This window comes from Athene cunicularia (assembly GCF_003259725.1).
Source record: "Athene cunicularia isolate RWA chromosome 4 unlocalized genomic scaffold, athCun1 chr4_part3, whole genome shotgun sequence".
In the NCBI taxonomy this organism is placed as follows: Eukaryota; Metazoa; Chordata; class Aves; order Strigiformes; family Strigidae; genus Athene; species Athene cunicularia.
This window is the reverse complement of record NW_020799100.1, coordinates 3,912,501-3,931,467: the sequence shown is the minus strand read 5'-3', so window position 1 is coordinate 3,931,467 and position 18,967 is coordinate 3,912,501. Positions and strand designations below refer to the sequence as shown.

At 45.3% G+C, this 18,967-nt stretch overlaps 1 protein-coding gene across 1 annotated transcript in view; it reads right to left on the bottom strand.

The window, feature by feature from the left end:
- Positions 1-554: 554 nt before the first annotated feature.
- The window catches only part of MAMLD1 (mastermind like domain containing 1), a 36,098-nt gene continuing 17,685 nt past the window's right edge, over positions 555-18,967 (bottom strand). Inside the window, exons 3-5 of the mRNA XM_026848757.1 lie at positions 4,647-4,793; positions 3,058-3,139; positions 555-2,766 (exon numbers count right to left, since the gene is read on the bottom strand). Coding sequence (XP_026704558.1) covers positions 1,748-2,766; positions 3,058-3,139; positions 4,647-4,793 — 1,248 coding nt within the window. The 3' untranslated portion in view covers positions 555-1,747. The remainder of the gene's footprint in view (positions 2,767-3,057; positions 3,140-4,646; positions 4,794-18,967) is intronic.

Genomic DNA, 18,967 nt, shown 5'->3' with positions numbered 1-18,967 from the left:
TTAGCTACAGATTCTATTTGTGCATTTCTTTAAGATTACCAAAACGTTCCTGTTCCTTCCCACCCCACCTCCCTGCCCCACGTTCCCCAGGGCAGGCACCAGCTCTCCTGTCGTTTCTGTGTCAAAGGAGTGATGTGCTGTACCTGGCATCACCCTCGCTGGCGTTGTGGAATAGAGCCAGCCCCCCAGCTCTCCTCACCACCTCACGCTGGGCACGGCTCTATTTTCTGATGGGCCAACTGGTATGGGCATTTCGAAATAAGAACTGTCACTTAAATAAACATGTTGCTATGTAAAGAAAAACCCAACAGAGATTAATTTCACGTTCACCTATAATTACACTGGAAAAGGAGAGCAAGCCTAAGAAATCACACCTTAAAATAAAATTAAAGCCTGCTTCAATTCTTTGTCTAGCCCATTTCTTTTACTAACAGCACACACACACATTTGTACAGGTTATTAGACTGATGTTGCAGCATCCTGGACAAATCAAATTAATTCAAATATCTGCAGGTATGAAACACTGTAGCTGAGGAATGAGCACATAAACTATATGCAGTTTTCCCCTGGCAGTTTATTATGGTATGAAGAAAAAAAACATTCTGTGCTTGAAGCTGACGTTATATTACAAATGTATTGCGAAGTATGACGTGACTATTAAAATATGATTACACAAAGTATGAACATTTTAAGAAGTTTACAGTACAGTGAATCTTTTATAAACAGACTCTTAAATATACATAGGACAATAGTAGCTGACAGAAAAACATCAAAAATTAACTATTAATGTTTATAGACTTTTCCCCTGAAAAAAGTCTCACATGAAAACAGAAATTATGAAAAGCCTTAAAACCAGGAACAAATCACCTGTACACTACAAATATACATGGCAGAGGTGTGCAAACCAGAGCTACCTTTTTACGGAAGGGTTCAGTTGCCAGGGAGGCTTGGCAGCATCTCCCCCGCGCCCTGCCTCGGGCGGCGCAGAGCCCCCAGCCTGCGATGCCCACACACGCACGCACACACCCGCCAGGCAGCGCCTGGAACACCGCCAGTGCACACTCGCTGCAGGACAACGGACGGCACGGGGTCGGTCGAATCGACCTGCTGGAGTGGGTCAAGTTGAGAACGTGGTCGGGTTCTTGCAAATGGATCTCTGCGGGCAGATCCCTGAATGCACCAGGAGCCCAGATGGGACCTACATACCAGAATCGGGCTGTGAGACTCAGCTATGAGGGAATCTGCAGCTCCTTTTATGGATTTTTTTTTTTCAATGCAACTTTTCAATCTTTCCTCTTGATATGGGAGAACAGATGCCACATTTGATTTCTGCTTAGTCTGGTTGCAATGACACCCCTAGTTCATGTGTTAAGTTATGTCAAAAACATAAGTATTTTATGCTGTAATACACAGTATTACTGAAACTAACAATATTATTTGCATATTTATAACAAGGTATAATGAAATCCCTATAATAAAACCAAAAGGTATGCTATAGATTTATTTACAAACAGTCCAGCAAAGAAGTATAAATACTTCTACATTTAAGGTTTAGGAAAACATAATTTACAAAATATTCAAATATATACAGTCATCTGAAAAACTGCCAATATTAAACTTTGATGCAGGCAAAGAATTGGCTGAGTCTGTTCATTCTGTATTGAAAGAGGCGGCGGCTTTCACGGGTTGTCTGTTATGTTCAAAAGCCATACGTATGTTATATACAACGAGGCTGCTTCTCTCCGAGCTAAACGTGTCCGGAGCTTTGAGCATGCTGTCCCAAAATGTCGTCTATCATTGTCAGATTGTTCAACCACTCTTCGTCGTTGCTGCTGCTGTTCTTCATGAGGGAGTCGAGGAAGTCAGTGTCACTGCAGTTTGCGGGCATGACCGAATTGCTGTGCTGGGACACAAAGTCGTACTGTGGCAGCTCAGCAGCAGCGCTCATCCTGTTGAAGGCGTCGGGAGGCTGGCCCGTGGCAGGGTAGCTCGGTGGGCCAAGGCCCGAGGCAGGGTTGAGCTGGTTAAAACTGGACACTCCCTGTGGCATTGATTTCATAACATTCATAGCTGGCAACGGTCCTCTGGTTAAATTGTGTCTCAAGTTCTGATTACTCATTGAGCTCAAGCCCTGGCCAGACTGCCCCATGCTCAGTTTTTGCATCTGTCTGACCTGGACGCTGGGAGCGATCTGGTTTGGGGGCACTACAGCCTGCTGGGAGAACTGCTGCCCTGGTGCACTCGGTCGCATGTTCTGTTTGGAGAAGAGGGTGTTACCGGAGAACTGCTGCATGCTGGTATCCATTTGGCTTTGATTTGGCATTCTTGGCACAGCGGTCGGCGTCCACATCTGGGCAGATGAGTTGGGGTAGACGTTAGGGATTCTTGGCATACTCGGCTGCCTCAAGTGTTGCTGAGTTGCAGAGTGATTTGCTAAGGAAGCAGAACTGAAGCCTGCCATCGGCATTCCTGGCCGTGCAGCAGAGTGGCTGTGTGCTGTTTGGCACCCCGAGTTCATGCCCAGTGAGTTCTGGCTTGGCCGCAGCGCGATGTTAAAGTCAGAATTAGGTGGAAAAATACCCTGCTGCTTGCTGGAGTTGTGTGGAATCATCACCATCGTCCCGCTGCTCTGGCTGGCAGTGGCCGGGGCCATGCCAGAGCCCAAGGTGCTCTGGAGCATGGCTGGGTTAGATGGCAGCATGCGGTGGTTGGGCGGAGGAGCTGGCATCACCTGGCTGCAGTCAGCGGGAAGGGGCTGCTGCACGGCTGCGCACAAAGGGACACATTAGCTGGTGGGCACATGTTCACCTGGAGACATGGCAGAGCCTTAAAAGGCTGCTGCTACGTCTCTCTCTTTCATTACATGGGCCTCTCCTCTGTGCTCTTTGTAACAGAGTTATTACTGGAGTGATAAGGAAATGGGTCAATCTCATGATATGTGATAAAATGTGAAATGTTTTTATTTCAGGGCAGAGAATCATTAAGCACCCTGTATTTAATCAGACCCCAGGCCCTGGCTCCTCGAGGCTTTTTATAGCACACCATTTCCCTCCTTACCTTGAAACTGATTGATCTGCTGAGCCGCAAACAAATTCCTCTGCTCAGATGTTACTCCTAGCATATTCTGTCTCTGCTTTTCCTGGAAAACAAGGGGCAGAATAGTCAAGTTGCAGTCTCCTGACAAGCAAGAATAGCAGCAGACACTTGAAGTGTAGCCGCTGTCATCATTAACAATCCTTCCCCTACACACACACACACACGCACACACACACACACACACACACACACACACACACCCCACCCCTCTGATGAGACTCAGCTCAGACAGTTTATTTCAGACTGGATCTTAATTTCTACCATGCCCCTTCTCACAGAGGTGTCCTGACAACAGCCCAGCATTAGGACACACAGCCTTCAGCAGATGCTATGCAGGCGGCCCAAGGGGAGCTGGAGACCCTGGTGTTCTCCAGCTTATGAGTGAAGTGCATCACAGCCGGAGGCTGCAAGAATCCTGGCATCTCCCCAGCGCCTCTCATGCTGACTATTTGGACGTGTTCTCTGAAGTGCCAGATCCGGGGACAAAAGGTGCCCAGAAGTCTATTAGAGAACAGGATCTGTGGCAGCATTGCAGGGACACACCAACGAAGAGGAGATTGCTGGTGGCTGTTACCCTATCTGGAGGACAGCTCTGCTCATGTGTACCATCACCTTTTGTGCTGGTTGCCACTTCTAATCAGAACACAGCAGGAAACCACAGGAAGCCAGGGATCCTCCACAGGTGCTCCCCGCACAAGGCATTGCTGGCTTCCTCCAAGTGACCCAATTTGCGTCTCCCACTACTAAACCCCAGGACCCGCCATCGCACTTGCATCCTTGCTGAGGACGGCAGCTGTGACCTGGGGAACTCCTCATGGACAGTGGAAGCTGAGGCCTGGCTCCCGCTGTGTTAGAGCAGCACAGATAAGCTTGAAGCCAACTGATGACAAGGAGGCAGAGTTGATTTTGAAATGGAGTTGGATCAATGAGCAGGACCGTACTTTGCTGAGGGTTTTATTACGCTACTCTTCTATTTTCCCATACAAAGAAATGAGCCTACTTGACCCAAACGCAGCAGCATGCTCAGAAAGTCACAGGCAAATGTTCGGTGCTGCCTCACACAACCCATCTGTGGGACTCTCCCATCCCTGCTCTTCACACAGCATATTACAAACCTTGTTCATGCTAGACCCTGCTAGGGAAAACGGGAGCCTAATATCTGTTCTGGTAACTCTGAAGGGAATCAGAGAGAAAGGCAAGCATGGAGAACATCTCTCCTGGGGCTGACTCACCCTCCAAGCCTCCCTTCTCTGAATCTTCCCTCCCAACTCTGTGGCTGACCAACGATGACAGCAATGATACGGAGGTGACTGAATCCTTCCCTTGCATGAGTGGGCAGAGCTGCACTCAGACTTGCTGAGCAGCACTTGGCCTTGGCCCCTCTTGGGCATGACATCCTGGACTCACCACAGCCCTAGTCTGACTCAACCCAGCAATTCCAGGTTCACTTCATAGTGTTTGCTGACTGGTGATTTCCCCATTCCAGTTAGTCCTGTCCTTCCCAGTGAGGTGGACAGCACAGCAACCCACAGAGGCACTCAGCATCGTACCTGCATCAGCTGTCTTTTCATTATTTGCTGCTTCAGTAAATGGTTCCTCATTGTGTATCCATTTACCGTGGCTGGTGCCGGCACAGAGCCTCCGCTTGGGATGGAGCCCGGCTCCTGAAGTCTGGCAACAATTCCAGGATTTTGATCCTGCCAAGAAAGATGAAAAAAGAAAATTAATCTCATCAGGGAGATAACAACAGAAGCCCTTATCCTCTCTGCTGATGCCCTCTCTCCGGTCTTTGGCTGTCCCAAGGCCAAAACACCTTGTGGATTTGCATGGACTCGCATGTCACGGTGAGGACAGTGAGGGGCAGGGGACTGCTCTGATTTCTGAGGATCAGCACAAGAAGAAGCGAGAGAAGCAAAAGGTTAATCCGAAATTCTTTGTGATTAGCCCAAGGCTATGGGACTGATTCACTACCATTACTGGAGTCACATGGCTGCCTGGCTGGCAGAAGGGATGTGAGTAAAGCGTCACATTTCCCACCAGTTCCCCAACTGTTACACTGAAAGACATAAGGAAAGAAAAGTTGCATCAGGGTAAGATTTGGCAACTGAACATAAAGGAGAAGCCTACAGTAAAAGTAAACAGCAAACTTAAGGCAGAAGAGGAGAAAAGGTGCCATCAGACCAGGGACGCAGAAAGATGACGAAGACATGGTCCTCAGATTGAAGTGGTTCTTGTGGGTTCCATGATAGGACAAACAAGGAGAGCTAACTGTGAAAGGAGGGGAGAGCATGACAAAATGTAGGGTCAGGTCATGGCCAGGCACAAATCAGTAATGCACTCGGTCTGACTCCTGGCTGATGCAAACTGGCCTCACTGTAAGTCCCCAGTGAAAGATCTGAGATGGTTCTCACCAGCTAGGACTTGCCTCCAAAGAAAGAGCATTGTGGGGAGAAAAGAAAAAAAAATGATAAGAACACCATAAAGACACAACCCAAAAGGGAAAAAAAACAAACCCTGAAGTCTGAACATCTTAGGATCTGGCAGGTAGTCAGGGAAATACAAAAAAAAAAAATGAGGGAAGAAGTCAAGGCCTCACTGAGGACAAGAAGGGAAGCGATCCTGGAAGTGCCGTACCCAGGCACAGCAATACCAGTGTATTCCCCTTTCTCCATTTTCACATCCAGCTTCTGTATTATTTATGGTGTTTTGTTATTATTGGCAGGGAGAAGTATGTATATTATATCCAGCATCCTTAGCTGGGCCATGCTTCCTTTGTTTCCAGAATGGAAGCCCACATCCTTTGTTTGAGAATCAATGTTATCAGGAGATAAGCAAGAAGAAAATGGTTGTTGCCTTTTGACATCTGACAATTAGAAGCATGCTCAGATGGAGAAAACAGGATACGAGCCATGTTTCAGAGTGGCCAGGAGAAAGCCTTGGAAAGCATTTGTCACCAGGCAGGCTTCTTGGGCCTGGGGCGCCTTTCCACAGCAGCTTCACCATGAGGAATCACCCAGCTACTTCCAAGATATTCTTTGTAAGAGCGATTACCAAGAAGGTCACTGAAATTACTCATTTTTATGGTGCCTCCTTTTGTTGTAGCACTTTGGTCTATTATGCAAAAGCACAATTGATGAAATGTAAATGCCTGCTAGATAATTTACTAAAAGACACAAACCTGCAGCTCATCACTGCTCTCATTATCATTCCTATTCATGGGCAGTCTCATAAGACTAGACTTTATTACTGGTGCTTTGCTTACAATTCTGGTGGACATCTCTCCTCCTCCCCCTTCCCTCCTACCCATTTTACTCCCTCTCTCCCACAGAAAAAGAGGGAGGGGAGGAAAAAAGTAAATATGATTTACTACAGATGTAAATATGAAAGTTCATGTAAAGCTAGCACTCTGCTTTCATGTCAGACAGGATGCTGCAGCCATAGTTAAGCTTTGAATAATGCAGATTGCCTCTAGGGGAATATTTGAAAGTGGAGGGATTCAGTGTGTGTACTCTGCACATGAAAGACACTGAAATGTTCATACCACCAAAATCCCTGCCATCTATCCAATTTCCTCCAAACTTGTCTTGTTGCGTGCAGAGGGTCTGTGCTTACTGAAGCAAATGAGTTTAGTGCAAGGACAATCATTCTGATGTCTTGCTCAGGGCTATTGCATTAACAAGTCATAACATTAAAGTCTCTTCTCCTAATCATGTCCACCTCATTCTAATTTCTCCTAAACATCATCAAGAAAATAATGTTGATTTTTCCATATTATTAATGGCAAAGAAGTGTAAATCACATTACTAATTGCAGCTCTTGTGCTGTGGCAGTACAACAGCTTAATTATATGGGATTTTCTGCAGGCACCCTATAGCAATAATGACAATCAGCAAAGTTCATTTGCAAATATACAGAATGGGTTGCTGAGTTTTTCAGAGTGAAGTTGTATAATACTTAATTAGCCAGTAAAGAAACAATCTATAGATATAAATTTTGCTTTGGGGGAAATTGGGACAAAATAGCATACATGGGAAGACAAGGAATGAATTAAAAATCTTGCCTTCTACAGTTCACATTTAGGTTAAGCCAAAAAAGAAAAAAAAGGAAAAGGAAAAACTTCTCTCATTTCACCACTAGTGGGAACTACTGTATTCTCTTACAATAAAAAATAACCACTTAAACGCCATGACTAAGAATAGCTCTGGTGTAGTCTAAAGGACACTGCTATCTGTACCAAAGGTTAATGAACTTTAAACATTTTTCCTTTTCATCACTCCCCAAGAAAAATCACTTTCCTTCCCATAGTAAGGCCAAGTCAAACAAGCCATAATCTTGACTTGTCTGTAGTTTGGACTATCCCATTTTAAAATTCAGGAAGACAGCAAAGAGAGGAGGATTCTAGTGTTGAAGTTGGGAACGATGGAAACGGGTGTTCATACGCCAAGGGGCATGCAGCTGAGCCAGCTGTAAGCTACACCGGAGGGTACAGATGGCTATGGGGAATTCTAATTCTTCAACTTTTAAAAAAATGTGTTTGCATGTAGGTATCAGGTTTTTTTGCCAGTTTTCCCTCCAAAAACTCGTATTTAAACATCAAATGGGCAGAATCCCTAACCAAATGGCATGCCACGCAGACCTGGAATTGGAAAGCATGTGTTTCTGTTGCTAGGCAAAGTGTCGCACAGCAGGTCCCAAGCTCCTGCAGCACTCCCTGGGCTTTCCAGTGTGGCAATTTCTGTTCACAAAGGCACAGGGGCTAACCACGGTTTTGACTGAGTAGCTTATGCACTAGTTCTGAAAGCAAGGAGAAATGAATCAGGTTCTGGGTTTGCGGGAAGGTGTACTGTTTCTGTCGGTATTCCGCCACTGACTGTAATTGTAAAAGCCGTTGCACAGCCCAGTGAAACCAGTCCCTCCCAGCCGCCCAGCTGGTGCACAATGGCAGGCTGTTCAGGCTGGGCAAACGCATCTGCAAATTACTGCGTCCAACTGGAGCGAGCGTGTGGGTCTGGTCCAACAAAATATTTGGGCAACCACTTAATGGAAAGTGTGTGAACGGTCCCACTGAGACCTACCACGTATATTTATGAAGCTACATCTTTCTAAAAATCCACCGATGAGCTCGACCTGCCCAGCCCCATCATCTGATTACATGTAAGATGCACAACTGCAGTAAATAAGCACGGAGATGAATTGTTCTATGTGAATGCGGTTGATAAACTCCAGTCCTCAGCACTTAGTTATATACCCTGTAATCACTTTGTGGCTTCACTTAAGCGAGAATGAAGAAATTTATGGCCTCTGATTCCTCTGAATCCTCATTAACAAACAGTCCAAAAAGAATTTAAAAGCAAGACTTTCTGAGGATCTGAGCTAGAGCTTTAATCACTATTTGTCAAATATGTAAAAATCCCTCTAATCTTTATTAAAGGGCATTCACTGTTTTTTAGGACTATGTGAAAACACTAAACTCATTTATCATTATTAAAGTTTCCCATCTGCTCTTACGGTGTAACTCCAAAGAATATAACAAAGAAATGTACATGTTAAATTGTATTGACTTAAGCCCAGAGCTATTGGAGATGTACAATTTATTTCAGTGAGGGCATGAAGGGGACTGCAGGCTGCTAGACAGAGTCATTTGTCCAATGCTGAAAAGACAGTTATCTGCACCAAAATGGCTCTTGGAAAGGCACATTTGCTTTATAAGAAATAAGCTGCCAGGTGAGACCATTCAGCACTATGTTACAGACCCAGACAATAAAACTAAGCCATGAATTTCAATAGTTAACAGATGGACTAATTAAAGACTGAATTCTTTGTGGTTCTAACAGATAACCAGGTCACAGCAAGGTTACCGAGAGAGAGACAGGCAGCTTTGCAAATTTCGGTAGGTATTTGCAGAGTCGGGGAAGAACTGCACTTCCTAACTGAAAGCGTTAGCAGCAGTAGAAGAACAGAAATGTGTCTAATTAAAAATGGGTATCGTACCTGCATTTTAAAAGTTTATTCCATTACAAAAGACACTGCTGATTTGAGAAATATTCCCTCCACTTTCAATGGGGCATCCAGCTGAATCCAGTAATTATAGAGCTTAAAACAGAAGGGTTGTTGAGATGAGCCACAGTACCCCAGCATGAAAGGAAAAGACAAAATCAAATGGGTTGCTCAGGGTAGATGTTTGCTGTAAATACGAGAAAGGGACAAACTGCTTTTCCACCAGTTTTTTTGGGTTTTTTGTAACCAAAGATAACATAGCTTGAAGTATTTACCAAGACATCACACAGTTAAAAAAAAAACCAAAACAAAACACAGAGAGGAAAAACATGGCTACAGGACTTGACAGGAGGCAGTGCCAGTGCTGTGCTCCCAGGCCCTGCCGGCTTGGCCGGGGACTCTCGGTGGATCTGCAGGGACAGCTATTCTCTAGGGGTGGGGTGAAGTTTCACTAACCAAGTTTTGTTCTGTATTTTAAGAACATCTGTTACGTATGGGGAGTTCTGTACTCGGGTGAGGAAATGCAAATACTAGTTTCAAACTAGTGCCTCTGCACTTCCCTGGGGTCCCTCCCACCTGCCGTGATGGTCTCCTGCCTAGGAGAGGTGCCTGCATCAACTTGGGGGGCTTTCATGCCTGGGCAGGACTTCGCTCTGAAGTCCAGGACTAAGACTCCTAGGCACAACGACTCTACAAATACTACAAAATAAGCAATTAAAACACTAATAGTATTAAAGTTGCCTCACTCATAGAATTTCACGGTTGCAAGAGTTTCGTGTCCAGATCCACAGAGAAGCCACACATAGACTCCCAGTGTCTAGTGACCTGGTGCGGCCCCATAGGAAACCTTGATGCCACCGTTACAAAGGAGGGTCCTTGACTCCACAGCTGTTAATCCAAGTAGGTACTAAGATGGTGAATCTGTTCGGCCAGTGCATGCAAACAAAATCCAGGGTCATGGTTTGGCACAATGATCATGTCAGCCCACTCAGGAGTGTGATGTCTGTGAGATGCCATGATCATTTGCTTCATGCAGAAGTCGGTGGTTACGTATGCTTCTTGCCTTCAACAAAACTCTCCCTTTGCTCTTTGGAAGTTTTCTGTCTTTTCTCTCTCCTCTATTCTGCTCACAGTTCAGAGATGCTCTTTGAGATAAAACAGTCTTTCAGCTCAGAAATACTGCAAAGCTTTTTGTTTGTTTGTGTGTTTGTTTTAAAACAATGTATGAACATTGATAAAACAAACTGTGCACCTCAGTGGATCTTTTTTTTACCCATCTTTCACTCACTTACTTGATATACAAGCATGTGAAATACTACCAGACTCAAGTTTCCAAGCTTATCTTGGGGGCTGTCAGTCAGGAAAAGGCTTTGTTTGAAGATTGTAAGTGATCCATGGGTATACGGTTTTGTTTAAAAAGAAAAGTTCTTTTAAGTTTTTCTTTCTTTTCATACAGCATGAGCATGCACAGCTTCCTTCAAAGGTAGTCCTCCTTCTTTACTAGGAGCAATGACAATATCACCACACCTGTCTAGAAATTGTATCAGGATCTCCTCCCTTCAAGCAAAGCAGATGAAACACTTAATTTCCCTATAGCTGCTCTTACACTGCATGCTGTTGAAAACAAAACAAAATCCCATCAAAGTATCCAAAGTGCTTTTAAAAAGGCACCCAGAATTTTAATAAGATGGAAACTGAATACACGTCCCCTCTCAAAAAAATTAATCTGATTAGTTAAAGCTTTTGTGCAAAGACTCTACCAATATTTTCAGAGCCGGTTTCATCCATCAAAACATGCCGTTGAAGAGCAGCAGCAATCAGATCAACAGAGAGACAGAAAATGCAGAGTGAATTATTGCAACAGTGATTTTTCTCTTAGATGAAAACACATCCTTTAGCAGGCAAGTTGAAATCAAGCTGTGATGCTGCTACCAGCACCATGTTGTTAGAAAGAACATGGGGAACAACTCTGGGAGCAGCCAAGAGCCTGGGGCACAACACGGATGGGAGAGCTGGTGTATCACAGACACACACAACCTCCCAGGGGTTGCCGTGCTTGTAAGGACGTGATCAAGACTCCAGCAACAGCAGCTCCCCTGCAGATAGATCCTTTGGCCCAGATGAACTCCCTGGCCACAGGTGAAGGCAGCCCAGAGAACAGCTCTGCTCCACCATCCCGTGTGGAAGACAAACCTTTCAGGAGGAGCAGAGACCCACGGAGGCTCTGCCAGAGCCCTGATGGCAATGGGACCTAGGTACCTGCAGTGTTAATACACTTTTCTTCCACCTGAGAGCAATGCCCATGGGCTAGACTCATCCCCACCAGTTTTTGTACCACCATACTTTATTTAACATAAACTGTATCTTACTGGTTTTATGTGTATACACCCAAAGATGCAGGGATGGGTGGTTTGTACCTGTCTATATAACATATAGTCAAGATTCAAAATTGGATTCTCTGCAAAGAACAAAATATTTACATTTGGCTTGTACAGCTATCATGATTCTCCAACCCTTGACACCAAACTCTTGTTCCCACGGAGGGCAGCTTGCCTATAAATTCAATGAGATAATCTAAAACTGTATTTATCTCACCCAATTTTGGCTGGTAGTCCTTCTGCCTGTCTCTACAAGGTTGCACTAGCTGTGATGACAAACTACAACGTCTCGTATCTATAAAGTGGTTTGAATCAAGTAATCCTTGTGTTATGTCAAGGCATGCTCTTGGAGGTGTCGATGAGATTCAAAAGGAGCCGGGTCAGCTCAACACCCGACAGAAATGCAGTGACTGACTGGCGAATTTATGTACTAGGGAGAGCAGAAAAGATCTGATAGAAAAAAGTGAAGATTTCACTCTAACAAAGTGAAAGTCAGGAAATCTTGTGCTACTGGGAGAAATCAGTTCTCTACCTGCCCATTTCTGAAAAGCTCTGCGAACTGCAGTGAGGTGGTCTAGATCACAGAGATTTGTGCATTCCTTGATTTCTCAAAGTTAATGTTTCCGTGAATTTCTTTTTCATGTACAGGTTCAATTTGCAGAGGCAGATGCCCAAGTCTTGTTAACTTTCAATAGCAGTTGGCTGTCTAACCACTTCTGAGAAGCCCTTTGCATGAAAACCTGCCCATATGCAAAACCCAACAGTATATACTCCTGATTTCTCATGTAAGTGCACAAACAAAGCACCCTCTGGCACAAAGTATCACATCACTTTTTTCAGTATAAAACCACTCACAAGCTTACTCTTTCCTAGCAGATGAAACTATTCAAACCCTAAAATGGCTGTATCAGATCTAGTCAGGTGCCAAAAATCACCACCATGACTTACAAAACAAAATGCAGTGATAAATAATATGCTAAAATAATGGATACAAAGTAGGCTGTGACTAGGTAGTCCTCATGATCAAATTTTTAAAACCAAGATATTGACATGTTAAAACGGAAAAATGTATTAAGGTGCCCTTGAGTTAGGGGAACAAGGATGCGATTACATTATTTTTTAAAATGGAAATTATTATTAAAACACCCGAAGCTGAACTGCTGTAACCAAGTCAACTCAATCTCCCCTTAAAAATTCCTTTTTTCCCCTTCCATTCAGATTGTATTTACAAACTGTAGATGTCTCATTTTTTTCTTGTGTCATTTCATTATTACAGAGTTGAGATCACTAGCCATCTGCAGCTTCATTTCATCAAGCTCTGATTTGTCCTTGGAGCAAGGTCATCCGGGACAAGAACATAAAATGCTGCTTTCCTCAACTGACAGTTCTTTATGCCTTCCTGTAAATATTCCCCACTAATTTTAAATAATTTTACCACTTCATACTCCCCCTCACACACACTGAAAAGGCTGAAATACACGCATATTAATAAGGATCTTGTCATTTAACCACTGCATGACATATTAGAAGCAATTAATGGTGTTTATTTGCTGATAACATAGGCATTTCGAACTCTAGCTCAAGAATCCTTGGTAGCTTCATGTGACTTGCAGGATATTAGCTATGGGTCAGAAGTTGGGACCCCCCCATTCAGCATTAGCATATGCTTGGAGCAACTCTGCTTTCCATCAAGCAGGAAAAAAATGCAGCCAATGCACAAAAATTACCAGCTGCTATATACCCTATGGTGGGTGAGCGATAATAAAACATCACTAGGTGTATGTGGGTTCATTCATCGAAATCAATAGACCGGTAAGGAAAGATTTTCAGGCGCATCACACAATGTTCTGAGCTAAAAACAAAGAAAACAGAACATGGAATTTCTACTCAGATCAGATTTGACTTGCCATAAATTCTAAAGCATCTTCTCTGAAGCAGAGACTGCTGCTCTGGATTACGTCAAAAATAGAACAAACCAACACACCCAACACCCCCCACTCCCCCCCCGAAAAAAAAAAAAAAAAAAAAAGCAGGGTAAATTAATTGAGAGTATTCATTACCACACCCATAAAGAAACAGGGAATAACTGAGTGATTGAGAATAATCAGCACTAGCTCTGGGGGTCAGTCTCCCCCCCCGGTCTCTGGCTGCAGATGCTGGCAACAGCAGGCTGAAGGTCCCGGCTCTAATCTCCAACTCAAGGTGCGTATCTTTTGGCACCTGGAAAATTCACTTCTGGGCTGATGTAGTGGATTCTGAGATATGCTCTGCTGTACGCAGCCATCTGGCTCACAAATAATTGTGTAAGAGTTTTTACCTGGGTGCCTTTAATAGCCCCAACAGTCCTAGCCATGAAGACGTGCACATCACAGAGGTCTGTTTGCAAACACATCTGGATATACGCTGTGCAGGTAGGCACACAAGCCTCCGATGAGTTTACTTGCACAAGCAAGTGTCCCTGTGGGCACACAATGGAGGGTTAGCTCACGAGACTGTGAGCATGCAATTTGTCAGGAGACGTAGAAAATGGGATCATTAAAGGTGAACTCCCAAGCCACCTCTAAAGGAGATGATCTTGAACAGTGAGTTTGTTTCATGACTGAGTCACAGGATAAAAGCTGGCTGTATGGACTCGGGCTCACATGACCAGATTCAGTTTCCAGTTCCATCATACATAGTTTCTTCACATGACTATGGACAGGTTGCTTCATTTCTCCATCTCAGTTTTCCCCCAAAAAATGTTACTCCCTGAATAGGAGGATGAGGTTTCCAGGGGGGTTATGTCTTCGGCCTCCTGAAACGATGCTTCTCCCATGCTCTCGAGTTATGACCCCGAAGACCTGCAGCAGAACTGTGCTCCACGCTACTCACCGGTGAGAGGTCGAAGGGCTTTTTCTGCTTCGCTCCACATACGAGATTTTGTCGCGTCCTCCTCTCTGCATCTCTCCTCTGGTTCCGGCCACAGCTGGTTGCATCTCAGAACGGCACTAAACTGCAGTAAGTTGTAATGGTCCCTGATGGCCTCTAACCTGGCTGCACAGACCAGCGAAGCGCAGCATGTCCCAGCCACACGCCCCGTGATCCCATGACTTGCTCCTTACGTGCCAGCAAAAGAAGCTGCTGCAAGAACTACGGACATCGCCACACCTGGAGGATCCCTCGGTGCCCAGCTGGGAGCTGTGTAAAGAGGGCTGTGTGCTACGAGAAGTCAGCCCTGTGTTTTGAGTGGTACGAAAAGAAGAGGCTGGCTGAGGTGGTTATGGGTGAGAATCCTAGGATCTTCCTGTAAATCCTGCTTGGTATTTTATTGCCAGAGCTTTTACTGCGGTGAGAACAGTCCTGTTTCACTCTTCATCCTCTTCTGCATCCCTGGCTTCTGCTCACTTCCATCCCCATTATATGTCCTTCTTTGTCTTTTCACGGCAGGAGATACTTTTAATTCAAAATTTATCCATGATGAAAAAAACATCCAAGTGCCTCCAAATACCATCTTCTCAAGTCAGCCAACATTGCTCTGAAATTCTGTGGGATTTTGGTGCCTCTGTCACTTGAGATAATAGGAGTCTAGGCAACATGTGCCTTTGAACACTTGGCCAGCTGCGCTTTTGCTGTAAGGAAAGAGGGAAGCGTATAAAAGAAGCAAGGAGGCTGGAGCTAGTCCCCGGTCCCTGAGAGGCAGAAATGTTGCAGAGCACTCACAAGTGTTTCTTCCACAGAGACATCGCATGTCAACAGTTAACTTCCCTTTGTTCCCATCCAAATGATTAAGGTTAGAAGTTTGCCTGGTGACATCACCAGAGTTTAAACATGCTGGATATGGTCCAGGGAGCCAAAGTTATTGCTGACCCCATGGTTACTGATCTGCTCCGCAAGTAGCTGATGTCTGCTCTCACTTTATGAATTATTTAATGGGTTAAAGATTGGTCAGATCTTCTTTATGCAACATACAGCTATACAGTGGGCAGGAGGACATAAACATGCATTAACAAGGTTAAAGTCATATACTGTAACTACACTGTTTTCAGCTTCCAGCTTTATTGACTTAATCATGCCGGCACCGCAGCCAACAAATCATTAAATCCATTCCATTCTTTTGCTGGTTACCAACCACAAAAACAGAGGCAGGCAAACACGGAGCAAATCTCAGAGGGGGTGGGGAGCAGCGGCGGGGTGCGGGGCAGAGGGAGAACAGTGGGATCACTATGGAGCGCCACACTGGCCTGTCACTGCCAGCACAAAGACGCCAAATCTGTCTTTACGGACTAAGTGGTTTCATGGTTTAAAGTGACACACTCATTTGTTCCTGTTCTGCAATGATTATAGAAAAGAAGAAGGGGGGGTGTGGAATAAAAAGCAAACCGAGCTTCTTCATACCGTAAGAGCGTGAGTGCATGTGTGCATCCTCGCAGAGCCGCAGATCTCATGTATAAACACACCCCAGGGCCAGGGCAGAGGAGATCTGGGCACTCGCTGCACCCCAGGGGTCTTGGGCTCCACACCGCACTCCCTGCTAATCTGCAGTGAAATGCAGGCATAATTAAGAGTTCAGTGTAAAAGAAAAAAACATGGAGCATTAAATCTGTCCTTCTCTTGCCCTCCAGGAGCAACTCTGACCACAGCGAGCAATGGGAAAAGTCCCCATTTTCAGATCGAAGTAACAACTTCACTTTCAGACAAAGGCTTTAACTTTTGAACTGGCACTTACTGTAACTTTTCATCTCCACATCCACGTCCAGGCTGCCCACAGAAGCTCCCTGATTTTCAGCAGTGCAGAGAACGCAGGTGCCCACTGCAGTCAGCACATTGCCAAAATACTGTTTCTAGGTCATGTTCAAGACATCCAGGTTTAAAAACAGAGCTGTCAGCTTATCAGTTTTGAACCCTTAAGATCTTTATTTGTCACTGCTGTTGTCCCCATTTGTTTCTTCATGGAAATGATCTTCTCTATCACCATGAAATACAAGTGGCTTGCTCTGTGCTAGGGCAGCATCATGTCAGGACATAGCTCCTCTGTGTTACAAGCAGGCTACGGAGAAGAATTCAGCATGAACACTCTTGGAAACCTTCAGACATCAGGGTGTTCTGCTTCTTTTAGGCTAGACACAGCCTATTTGAAGCTTTCCTCCACTGAGAGAACATGAAATAAGCTCCCCCTTCCTGGGGAAGACTCAGCTATACCAGGAGAGATTCCTGGCCCACTTCTATCTATTATGAAGAGAAGGCGCTGCCAACAATCTCCTTTTCTTCACCTTCTGGGTACAGACTGCTCAGAGCTCCCTGTAAGAACAACCAAGATTCTGGCGTCCTACCAGTGCAGGGGCTTGGCAGATACATTTGCACCTTGTCCTGAGATACACCACTGCAGACCTTTTTGAACACCCTCATTATTTGGTTTTATAGTTGTTTTCTTTAGACCTAAACAAACCTTACAGTTTGAGTTCCAGCCTTGCCTTCTTTTGTTTACTTGTCTCCAGATCCTTATCACCCAGAGATGTCTCCTGGCTCCATATATTGCAAATAAACATATCATTACTCGGTGCAGGAGTCGGCCAGAATTCCTCTCAGGAACAGCCACCCGAGAAGAGCCTGTTCCCCAGCCTCTCGCCCGGGGTACTGAGGTGGTGGAACACCATCAAGGGTACTTCTTCCCAACCACTGCACTGGAAAACCAGACAGAAACAAAAATGCTTTCTGTTGCAGAAGTCAGCTATTTCAGGTACCTGTATGTCTTTCAACTTCACAGACTTTTGTATACTAGATCACCACAGCTGCTGCTGCTGCTTCCAGAGATGGTGGAATAATGGTACCTCCAGAAGAAAAGGGCCAAGCCTAAGCCTGTTGTCCAGGCTTCCCTCACCACAGACCATCCATCACATCTCGGAGGTGCACATTAGGGTGAGGTGAAATTACCTTCTAAAGAGCTTTTCCTCCACTTGCCACAGGAGGAGCCTAAACGATGGGCGCAGGAAGATGAATCCCAACCAGTCACAGAGGAAGGCTGACAATGGAGAGTGCTAAACCCACACCTCACCAGTTGCACACCAGCACTTCACCATGCAGTTATTTCACCCTTTGTCCCATGTTCAGCAGCCTTGGCTCCACGGTTTGTGCTCAGCAGAGCCAGCTCCACTGTACCCTGCTAACACCACCTCCCACCACCGAACCCCAGCTCTGCAGCGCTCCCTGCCAGTGTGCACCCACCTCCCCACTTGTGTGTGCTCACAGGCCCAAGCCAGCAAAGCAAGGGCTGGTGTGATGGACACGTCAGCCTGGAGCACATCTTATCACTGACCTGTGCTTATCGAGAGAACATGGAAACGGAGGAGGCTCTACTGCCACGGTCATTAGCCGACAAGCTACTTCAAAGGGAACTGACAGTTGTGGTGATGTTTTAGTGCTGACACACCCATCCAGGAGTAACACACCAGTTGGGCTATTTATAATCTCTGATTCTAAAGTCTTAAAATAGCACTGCTGTTATTTTTACATTTTTAGGCACGCTTGTGTATTTGAGCAACTCCATTCGCAGGCTCCACATCGAAAACATCCCAGCCAGTCTCAGAAATGAGAGACAGTGCTCCATGCCCTGCCCCAAAAGCAGAGGTGAATTCCCCTCTCCCTATATTCGCTGTCTCCCTGGCCAAGGCGATTAGAGTCCCCAGGCCTATTTCCACATATTTTTACATATAGACTGACTCTTCCAAATGCACAAAGCAAGGGACATGCAGCATGAGCCTGCAAACACCCAAATTCAGGAGAGCAGCAGAAGTGTCTCCTTGCAGTGCATGGCCACACACGCGCTGCTCTTATCAACAGACACTGCAAAGTCTCTGAAGGAGTTAATGGGTCCTACAATAAAGCAATCTTGACTGTTTGTGCTTTTCTTTAAAAACAAAGGTCAATATACAGAAGTAGTCAAACAAACCCTGTCTGCATGTGGAAAAGGAGAGCTCTACAGCCACAGCACTGCATAGCTATTTGTTCTCTGCTCCCTGGTGCCACAATGTACCTTGGTTGGCATTTCTTAATGACTGGAGCATCCACCTGCTCTTTGTAAAACAATTATAAAATATTCAGGGCAGGAGAAAAAATTCCTTGCACAGATGAGGCTCCAGCAGACTGCATAGGTGTCAAATCGTTAGGTGTTTTTTTTTAATTGCAGACTTATTTATACCCTGGAACTTGTTATTAACACAGAACCTATTGTTACCCATAATTAAAGGGACCAATATGGGACTGAAAAAGCACGGATGACCCCAGCCAGACCACCCCTCCTTTGGAAGCAGCAGCTGGCATGGGGAGGAACATTAAATAGAGGCCCTGTCTTAAGATACTGCAGCCAGGAGCTTCAGAGGGGTCAGACCCAACGGGTGAACCTCAATTTCTGCACTGAGCCTCAGCTCCCAGCACCCCTCCTCCTGCCTCTGGCCACAGACCTGGTGTAAAGCAGGGGTGCTTTGGGGAGAGGGTACTGCAGGGGTGCAATCCCACCCCTC